Source organism: Ictalurus punctatus, chromosome 1 (assembly GCF_001660625.3).
Source record: "Ictalurus punctatus breed USDA103 chromosome 1, Coco_2.0, whole genome shotgun sequence".
NCBI classification, from domain to species: Eukaryota; Metazoa; Chordata; class Actinopteri; order Siluriformes; family Ictaluridae; genus Ictalurus; species Ictalurus punctatus.
Window position 1 is genome coordinate 18,088,562 of NC_030416.2, and position 10,506 is coordinate 18,099,067.

Below are 10,506 nucleotides of genomic sequence, written 5' to 3' on the forward strand. Positions count from 1 at the left end.
CTCTCTCTCTCACACACACACACACACACACACACACAGTTGTAATACTCCCTTAATAAGCCCTATATGAACAAGTGAACCTAAAAAGTGTTGCCATAAAGTAAAACCCTACAAGCCAAGACATTTGGTGTAACTCAGTCCTAAATTAATGAATGGAAGACAGACGTAGGGATTTATTTACTTACTTACTTACTACATTTTAATCCCTTAAAACAACATTTCCAAGATATTTGTGAATCATTTTTTATTTGCACTCTTTAACCTGATTTGTCATCTGATATTTGCAGGCTGATCCCAAGTCTACTTTCTAATCTACTTTGGGGGGGACACACGAATCTTTCTCTGAAATAAAAACAGGTATTTTTCATGTTATATTTGCGAACAAACAGTTGTGTCAAAGTTCAGCGTCGTAAAGTGCTGAGTATGGCTGAATCCCAACTGGTTTCCGGCTCTGTATAGGAGTGCACTAGTAGAGGGCGTTGAATAATGGCTCACGCGCACACTGCTTAGTAGACTACATATACAATAACGAATGATTTGGGATGCAGCTTGGATACGAGTTGGTTGTTGTGAGTCAACGTTCGATGTGACGTCAGAGGTCAAGTGCTTCTCAGAATATGGCTAACGGCATGGAGGCGCCTCTGTGGTTAGGGTAAGAGCGGTTTAGTTGCTTCACGTTGTATCGTTTCTGATATCCTTATAAACTAATGAATGTGTGGCGAGTGATTATTTTTAATCACATGTGTTTCCTACGGGATTTATAATCGCTCTGCTTTTAGTAGTAGTAGTAGTAGTAGTTACATGGTTAACTAGCAGACTTGCTTGTTATCAGCTGTCTGATTCTAAATAGCCTCATACACCCTATATTGATTAACTCCATACGGTCTGACGTGATGGTGTCTACACGGTATGTAGTGCACTACGTGTTAATTAGGAAGCCAATTGGAACTCGGTATTATCTACTGAGCTAGTCGCTGAATTAATAAACTGCCTTGCATTTGTTTTGTTAAAATTGTGTATGTGTACATTCATTACGCTTTACTACACGTAGTTTACACTTTAAGTGCAAATAACTGACTTCATGATATGACATTTTTAAAGCTAGCTTCTATTAAATCATTAACAGCACAAAATACTAAAAAAAAAAAAAAAAAAACTACCTCACATTGTCTTGGCTTCAGACTTGTACAGCGTGCTCTGGTGTTTCTGCGTATTCATACGCTTTTCTACAGTGTTGTCAAATTCCTGGACGCAACTCTGAGGTAAATATTGAACTTCATAGGTGCATGTTGTCAAAGCTTTTGCTTGGTGGGTTAGTGCAGTGGTTCCCAAACTTTTCCAGGGCAAGGCCCCCCAAATGGCATTAAAATTTGACCGAGGCCCCCCTTTTGCAAGATGTCTTTAAAACACATTAAAAATACAGACTTCTGAATATATCCTCCTTTTTTATTAATAATTACATCTTGTCTTTACATTACATTAGGAATTGATTGTGTGTGTCTGAGAGTGACTAAAGAAAAAACATACATTTTAGGGATGCAACGAATGTTCGGCAACCGAAATTATTCGGCCAAAAATAGCAACAAAAAAAAAAGCATTTTCGGTGTTCGGCCGAATAAGTGAAAAGGCTGAATAAATTTGACCGAACAATGACGTGTTTGATGATGCAACAAAATAGCCTAGCGACCAGAGTGAGACGCGCGAATGTCACGACCTCGCTGAGAGGGCGCGCGCATGCACGAGCTACTTGCCCTTCGGATGTTTACTGTGGACAGTAAATATGCGTGGACGTGCGTTTGTTTTGTTTCTATTCCGGAGTATTCTGTCACTTCGGGAGGCGTAAGGGAGTAGAGTACGGAAGCAGGTAAAGATGTATTTATTTAATGGCAGGCAGACAAATCCAAGTCATAATCCAAAAAACGTAGTCAAGACAGGCAAAGGGTCGGGTGATCGGCAAACAGGCATAAACGGGACAAAGCAGGAATCAGAGTCGCGGTCACAGAAAACAGGGTCAAAACAAGAAACATGAACTAGTACTATGGACTGGGAGTGGAAAAACCAGCGGGGACTAAATGAACTAATCTATAGTTTAAACTAACTAAATCTATCAAGGACCATAACATTAACAACGTATCTAACTATACTATGTCTACTATAATGCTCCGCGAGGTGTACAGGGACGCAAGCGGTATATATCCCCAATATAATCAGCCGTATAGAACCATTTTTTGCACTCTTGTCAATGCACTTTTTGTTGTAGGCTACAGAGTGTTACATTCTTTCAGTAGTCAGTCATAGGCCTAACATTGGCCATTCAAGGGGGGCTCAAAGTTGACCACATCAAAATATTTTTATTTTACTCATTTATTTATTTAAAGTTATATTGTGCCTTGTTGGTAGCCTATACCTTATGGAATGAAAAAAAAATGTTCAGTGTTAAGTAAATATTTTGAAATTTGTAGTTTTTGTAATTGATTTTTTTCTTTGAAAAGCTAGACAAAATAGTAAAAAGCACATTTTGAATATTTAATTTAAGCAAAGGTGAAAAAAATGGCAAAATAAATAAAAATAAAAAACCGTGTTCGGCCTTCGGCTTTCGGCCAAGTTTTTCATTATATTCGGTTTCGACTTCGGCCAAGAATTTTCATTTCGTGCATCCCTAATACATTTATTTATTTTTCACACCAACTTGTTGAGGCCCCCACTTTGAAAACCACTGGGCTAGTGCATGCCCTCATGTAGTCCTGCTTCACACTGAGTCTTGTCATTCCACACTAGTACATGTCCACGTTGGCGCCTGTGTCAGAGCCTGTCTCAGAGCCTGTCTTCCTGCACAAGATGGACTGTGATCCATAACCTAATTCTGATAAGATCTAGTCCAGTCATTGATACTGACTAAAGATCATCCTACTTGGGCATTGTTTCGTTCTGGTGTGTGTTGGCATCTTTGGCATTTGGCCGTTTTATTAAGCTTAAATGTACACTACCGGGCCAAAGTTTAGACACACTCATTCATTTACCCCCCACCCCCCACATTTTAGAATAATAATAAAGTCATCAAAACTCTGGAGTAACACAAATGGAACTATGGGAATTATGTTGTGCTAAAAAAAATCCCAAATAAATCTAAATAATTTAATATTTTAGCATCTTCAAAGTAGACCCCCTTTTAGCTTAGAATTTCCAGAAATGTATTCTTGGCATTTTCTCAACCAATTTCTTGAGAAATCTCCCAGAGATGCTTTTTAAACAGCATTAAAGGAGTTCACACCGATAATGGACACTTATTGGCTGCTTTTCAGAATATTTCACTCCAAGTCATCTGTTTAAAAAAAAAGATTTTTTTTGTAAATAAAATATTTGTTTTCTAATGAAAGAAATGAATATGTCAGCACAGTTATATTTATGTCTGCAACACCGATCTCACACATTTAACCATACATCTTCAGATCAAAAGGTTTTTAAGGTCATGAGAAACATTTCAGTCGAGTGTCTCTAAACTTTTGACCTGTGTTTGTGTGGTCCTGTAAAATATCTGAATGCTGTTCTGTAAGCTTTGCTAAAGCAATATTCCTAAATGTTGCTGCAATGTGCTGCAAAGAAAGACTGAAAAGCAAAAAAAGTTCATATTAAAACGTTGCAGGTCGTGGGGCATCACCAACTGGCTGCCAGCATGGTGCCCGACATCTCAGTGCAAACTGGAAGAGGCAGAAGAGAGGATGCTGCAGCGTGAGTGCTGACCCCTCTCTACACCCTCTTGTCACCCTCTCCTCTCACCACCCTCTCATCACTCTCTCATTTCACCACCCTCTCACCTTCCTCTCACCTTCCTCTCATCACTCTCTCATTTCACCACCCTCTCACCTTCCTCTCACCTTCCTCTCATCACTCTCTCATTTCACCACCCTCTCACCTTCCTCTCACCACCCTCTCATCACTCTCTCATTTCACCACCCTCTCATCACTCTCTCATCTCACCACCCTCTCAGCTTCCTCTCATCACCCTCTCATCTCACCACCCTCACCTTCCTCTCATCACTCTCTCATCACTCTCTCATCTCAGCACCCTCTCACCACCCTCTCATCTCACCACCCTCTCGTCACCCTCTCTTCTCACCACCCTCTTACTTTCCACTCATCACCCTCTCATCTCACCACCCTCTCATCACTCTCTCATCTCATCACCCTCTCACCTCTCTCTTCCCACCACCCTCTCATCTCATCACCCTCTCATCTCTTCACCCACTCACCACTCTCATCACACAAAATAGTAAATTACTCAATATTAACTTCCCATGCTGTAAGCACAAGCAGTTCTGTCCCGGATTCTATATTTCCTGCATAGTCACATGCTTAAAAGTTGGTTTAAAAAAACAAATCCTTACCTATCTGACAACTTCTGTATCTTCCAGATGTTGAGTTCAGAGCAATAATAAAAATGAAATTATTTGTGTGTGCCAGATAGTGAGAAGTGCTGTGACTGGTTTGTGAGCCGTGCAGTTGCCAGTGATGTAGAAACTTTGTTCGTGGCAAAATGTAACCTACAAGTGATCTTATGAAACTATTAGCTCCCCCTCCCTCCACTGCTGTCCATGAAGAAACAGTAGTCTGCATTTAATCCCACTTATAATGTGCGTATTATATTTAATTGGGTAATGTTATGTTGTATCATTATAGTGATTATAATGCAATTGTGCACTTATTTTTGACCAGCTTAAAAAAAAAATAAAAATCCTGGCAAGAGATTTAGCTTGTGCTACCCACATATATTGGATGTAGCTCTAAAAACATAATCTTGGATTATCTTACATGTACTGACTACATATGACCAATTAAGCAAGTCTAAACATAGACCACTTCTCCTTATTTGTATCTTTCACTCTCTGACTTTTACATCTATTAGTCATCCAGAGCAAGTTCTCCAAGCAGTTTGTCAACATCTCCAGTGACAACAAGCTATGGACGCTGGTGTTCAATGACGGTGTGGAGCGCAAGACTCCTCTGGTGCTACTGCATGGCTTTGGCGGTGGAGTGGGTCTCTGGGCTATGAACCTGGATGCTCTGTCCCAGCAGAGGCCTGTGTATGCTCTTGACCTGCTCGGCTTTGGTCAGAGTAGCAGGCCTCATTTCAGCACCGATGCCCAGGAGGCCGAAACGCAGTTTGTGGAGTCCATCGAGGAGTGGAGGGAAAAACTAGGCCTGGAGAGTGTAATCCTACTGGGCCACAACTTGGGAGGATACCTGGCAACCGCGTACTCACTTAAATACCCTTCCAGGTTTGCAGTTAAGATTCATTATGTCACTTTGTGTTATCTCTCGCTGATAATTGGTCTCATTTATCAATCCTTAGTTGTGAGTAAGACGATAAAGCGTTCTTTTAACCCAAACCAAACCAAAATTCCTGACAAATATACAAGTTTCATTAACGCTGCTTTCTCTTCATACTCGTGTGTATGTTGAATAACGGCAATCGCCCATAAATTACAAAGCGTGTTCACAGCAGAGCTGACATTTAGTGACGCCCACAAAACTCACAAAGAGCCGAAAACGATGAAATAACCACTGAACTGTGAAATTGTAGCATGTGTTAAATCTTACAGCAATGCACCTTTATACAGTGCACCACATCGGCGCCTCCTTTTAAGGGTGCCATTTCTTTTGTCCTAATTGAATGGCTAGTCATATTTGTTTTAATTCATGGATTTGTTTTGGTTTGATCGCTTTCAAATTATTACTATGAAATCCACTGATTTTCACAAAATTTCCATTCAATTTCTGTGCGAGTTTGAAATAAATGAACTCTTTAAAGCCAACAGCATAATCCACGTAGAAAATTGCAGTAACTCACGCCTACTTAAGTGTGTCAATCAAAGTTCACATTAGTAGTCTCCTACACAAATTCACACACTCGGAATCTCCCGTAAGATACAAACTAGTTTTTCCCAAAGTAGCTGTATTTTTATGGATGCCACGTTTCATGTGTAAATGCTCCTCTGACCGATTTACGAATATGGTCATTTATATCCAGTTTGATAAATGAGGCCTAGTGTGCAATATCTTGCAAAGAACATAGCATGGTGTTATCCAGAGGGGGAAAAAAAAAAAAAAAGATCCTCCTTTTGGAAAAAAAACTGAGTTTTTGAGTAATCAATAAATGTCAGGTGAAATTAAACTTGCTGTTCTATTTATTACACTTTTAAACTTTCTCGCTGTGATGCTGTAGGTGTAATTAAGGTGTTGAGTTTATTCTCAAAGCAAGGTTGTTTTTTCACGTCTTTCTTGCATTCTCTTCTTTAGAAGATACTGACCCATAACCTCAGTGTTTAATAAAATGTAATTGTGTTTCAGATACCACTCCATTTGTCCTGTTTTTGCTGTTTTTTTTTAATGGTTAATACTTTGGTTTTTCTAATATACTTTATATAATACTAACTTTGCTATTATCAGGAGTATGCAAATACATTAAAGCATTTTTAACATTTTATGAGAAATTAATGGATTGATGCACAGAATTTTCATCTAGCAATGTTGGCCATGAGAATTATTCAGTATTCACTCTGTGATTTTCATTGTGTACTACAGCTCTCTGGACAAATTCACATTATACTATGATGGTTGAATTTCATCGGTGAAGGTAATATAAGTTGTCTTATGTTTATTTTACATTATTCAGAGTAAAACATCTGATCCTGGTGGAACCATGGGGTTTTCCAGAGTGTCCAGAGGCTGGGGAACAGGACAGACCCTTTCCTGTGTGGATTAAAGTCCTCGGAGCCATCCTAAGCCCCTTCAACCCACTGGCTGGCCTTCGCCTTGCAGGGCCGCTTGGTAGGTTAAGACTTTTTTTCACAACTAGACGAAGCATTTTCTGAGAATTAATACATTTACAAGGAGGTACGTTATTATCTCAGGATGAAAAAAAAACATGGCGCTCTGTTTGCCACGTGTTAGATACAGTATAAGGGCTTTGACCACAGAGTTATTACAACGTTATAACAAACGCCAATATTTTTGACATTCTCATCTTAATGGTTTATTAAAGATATTGAAAGAAAGAAAAGTCTGACTCATAATTATTGCAGCTCAAGGAGTTGGTCACATGTGTAATAGGCTTGCTTACAGGCCTGCCAGCATTTACATGGTTTGTGTAGCCTCTTTAACACTTATCCACCATGTTAGCAGGTTGAATTTGGCGAAACAAACAGTCACGAAACTCCACCTCCCTCATGCAAGGAGGTATGGGCAGTATTAGCTGAAAAAGTGTCCACAGATACCGACTTTAAAAAAAAATCTACCAGAAATAGTAGAGTATCCTGGTACCTTTGCAGATGCACTCAAACAGCACAGTAGTACAGTAGAGTGCTCCGGCACCTGGAGAAAAGAGATGCTCCTCATCTGTTTTACTTAAGATGTAAACACTAGTTTCCATGTATGCTTTTTTTATTAACTGCTGTATGTAACATATTTTTCATGGATTAAGAAAAAACTTGCATGTAAACTTTTCTAGCGTCTTCAACTGAAACAGACGAGCAGTAGCCCCCCCCCAAGTTTTAGCTATGACGTGTGTATATATAAGTATATATATATATATAAAAATATATATATAAAATAATTCGCCTCACACCTCCAGGGTTGGGGGTTCAATTCCCACCATGGCCCTGTGTGTGCGGAGTTTGCATGTTCTCTCCGCGTGCTACTCTGGTTTCCTCGCCCAGTCCAAAGACATGCATGGTAGGCTGTTTGGCATGTGTCCGTAGTGTATGAATGGGTGTGTGAATCTGTATGTGAATGTGCCCTGCGATGGAATGACAGTGAATCATTGACACTGCGATGGATTGGCAGGGTGTACCCCGCCTTGTGCCCGATGCTTCCTGGGATAGGCTTCGGGTTTCCCCATGACCCTGAAGGAAGGATAAACGGTATAGAAGATGGATGGGTGTGTGTGTATGTGTGTGTGTGTGTGTGTGTATATATATATATATATACACACACACACACAATTTGTGAAAGGAATATTAAAATGCTACTGTGTTTTTACACCCCCACCCCCTCCTCAGCTCGACTACATGTTATTCCTCTTTGATATTGGTGGTTCTGCTGATTATGTATGCTGTTGTGTGTCTAAATTTGTTTTGCACATTAGTTGAAATGTTATTTTACAGTATGCCATTTTCTCACCATGTAGGTCCAGGTCTAGTGCAGATTGTTCGACCTGACTTTAAAAAGAAATATTCTGCCATGTTTAATGACAGCACAGTCCCAGAGTACATCTACCACCTTAATGTCCAAAGCCCAAGGTGCATTTATTTATTTAGCTCTTTATTTACGTACGTGTTTAACCTGTTTCTCTTTCTTGCTCTCAGGTATTACCAGTTACTGTTGATGTTTGTCATTAGTTTCAGATGAAATCTGTTGCTTTATGTTTTTATTTTTTGTAATAATAAATCATATTTATAATATATTTCACTTAATAGTACTTGGTCTGATATGGCTGCACTAATAAACTCCTAATAACTGATTTTTAAAAATTATTTGTAGTGGGGAAACAGCTTTCAAAAACATGACCATCTCATATGGTTGGGCCAAGCGGCCCATGCTGCAGCGCATTGGCCTGATTCACTGTGACATTCCCATTACCGTGATCTATGGGTCACGCTCCAGCATAGATGGCCACTCCGGCAATTCAATCAAAGAAATGAGGCCAAATTCCCACGTGGAGCTAATCGTGAGTTCTACATTAACCTTTCACTTTACACTGGGATTTATCAGGATTGTTTGTTAAGAGTTGACCTGAATCTAGGATTTCTGTTTGTTTTTGTGTAAGATTTATGTGACACTTTTTTTTTTTTTTTTTTTTGCAAAAGTCGAAGATAGTAAAGTACTAACAAAAATGAGTTCTCAGTTAAAGTGGCAGTATTTATATCAAGGTGGTGTTTAGTCACTTGGTGAAGCTTTAATGTCATTCTCAGAATATTTATTGTGATCGCTGACCTAGTAAACATTGTGGTTATATGAAGTTATTATGAAATGGTCATATATATTCGTTCTCCTCTCACTCGTCTTGCGTCTGGTCTCTAGGCTATACGAGGAGCAGGACACTATGTATTTGCTGACCAACCGGAAGACTTCAACCACAGGGTACTCCATGTGTGTGAAACAGTGAGCTGAAGGGTGATGAGAAAGGACTGCCTTTTTTTTTTTTTTTTTTTTAAATTAAACTCATTATATTCCCTCTTATCTTATATACAGGCTTAAAGAGCTGGCCAGAGCACCTCTGTAAATCTGTATGTACTTACATGTCGCAGTGCAGCACTCATTACAGTGTGTCCTTCACCAGACCCACATTTTGCACACTGTAGGTTTGCCGATAACTGGAGTTTTTACAACTAACATTGTCATAGCTGTGCTCATTAGGAGCATATCTGCTAACCTATATAGTCACTGATAAATAGGTTTAACTGTTTGTGTGTATATATGTAAGGGGCAACAATGAGCAATAATTATTAGAGATGCACCAATACTAAATTTCTCAGCCGATACCGATAACCAGTTGTTCGGTGAGTGACATCGGTCGATACCGATAGTTCTGCCTTTTATGTCTTCTTATGAATTAATACTAATTGATACCACAATTCTGAAGGAAGTGCAAATAAAAACTTCCATTTCAACAAGTTGTTTCACAGTAACTGGTCTCAAACAGAAAACACATTACTCTAATTAACATTAACACACAAACTAAATTCTGCAGATTAAAGTAAGATTTCTTAACTTATTGAATGTTATTAATTCATATTAACATTGACTGAATTCTAAAAAAACCTCCTGTTAGTCTCACATTCACTCACCACAAACAAAAGCATTTCTACTTCATCATTAACATCAAACTGGTAATATATAATAGAAAGCTTTTTATATGTTAACATTAACTGGATATGAAAAATACTACTCTACAAATATATTTTTCTGTGATTTTATATATATATATATATATATATTATATATATATATATATATATATATATATATATATATATATAGAGAGAGAGAGAGAGAGAGAGAGAGAGTATATACTTTTTTGTCAACTCATCCTTATTTAAATCTTTCAACTGTGTACTGGCGCTTTAATTCAGCACAAGCAGCGTGGCTAAAAAATGACTCGACGCCGAAACTCCCGCTTCACTGCTGCTCACTTCCGGTGTAAAATTTTAGCAGTGTAGAGCTTACAAACTGCAGTTTTGTCGTCATTCCACACAAGAGACATCTATACACACAGCATGAAATCAATATGTTTTCCCACCCTCTTTTGATTGACAGGATATAATCGGCCCTGATCATCGAATGTTTTAAACTATCGGCCAATGGCCCATAGTGTGAAAATTAGCCTTTATCGGCTGATACATCGGTATCATCAGTGCATCTCTAATATGTATATATTTATATTTATTTCTATATGGGACAACAATAAGCAATAATTATTCTCTGGATTATGTACTGTAGCATGCGCAT

General features: G+C 38.7%; 2 protein-coding genes across 3 annotated transcripts in view; one reads left to right on the plus strand and one right to left on the minus strand.

Moving 5' to 3' along the window:
- ano10a (anoctamin 10a) overlaps positions 1-1,178 on the minus strand; it is a 30,917-nt gene extending 29,739 nt beyond the window's left edge. The window contains exon 1 of the mRNA XM_053682207.1: positions 1,161-1,178. The gene's annotated coding sequence lies outside the window, so the exon portion shown is untranslated. The remainder of the gene's footprint in view (positions 1-1,160) is intronic.
- The window catches only part of abhd5a (abhydrolase domain containing 5a), a 10,481-nt gene continuing 496 nt past the window's right edge, over positions 522-10,506 (plus strand). Inside the window, exons 1-8 of one of the 2 annotated variants that reach the window (XM_017473954.3) lie at positions 583-652; positions 1,182-1,262; positions 3,644-3,729; positions 4,904-5,276; positions 6,674-6,828; positions 8,186-8,297; positions 8,539-8,725; positions 9,079-10,506. The exon at positions 9,079-10,506 is cut by the window's right edge and continues 496 nt beyond it. In XM_017473954.3, the coding sequence (XP_017329443.1) occupies positions 618-652; positions 1,182-1,262; positions 3,644-3,729; positions 4,904-5,276; positions 6,674-6,828; positions 8,186-8,297; positions 8,539-8,725; positions 9,079-9,168 (1,119 nt within the window). In that variant the 5' untranslated portion in view covers positions 583-617 and the 3' untranslated portion in view covers positions 9,169-10,506. Of the gene's footprint in view, positions 653-1,181; positions 1,263-3,643; positions 3,730-4,903; positions 5,277-6,673; positions 6,829-8,185; positions 8,298-8,538; positions 8,726-9,078 lie in introns of both variants that reach the window. The other variant, XM_017473964.3, reaches the window with a different exon arrangement.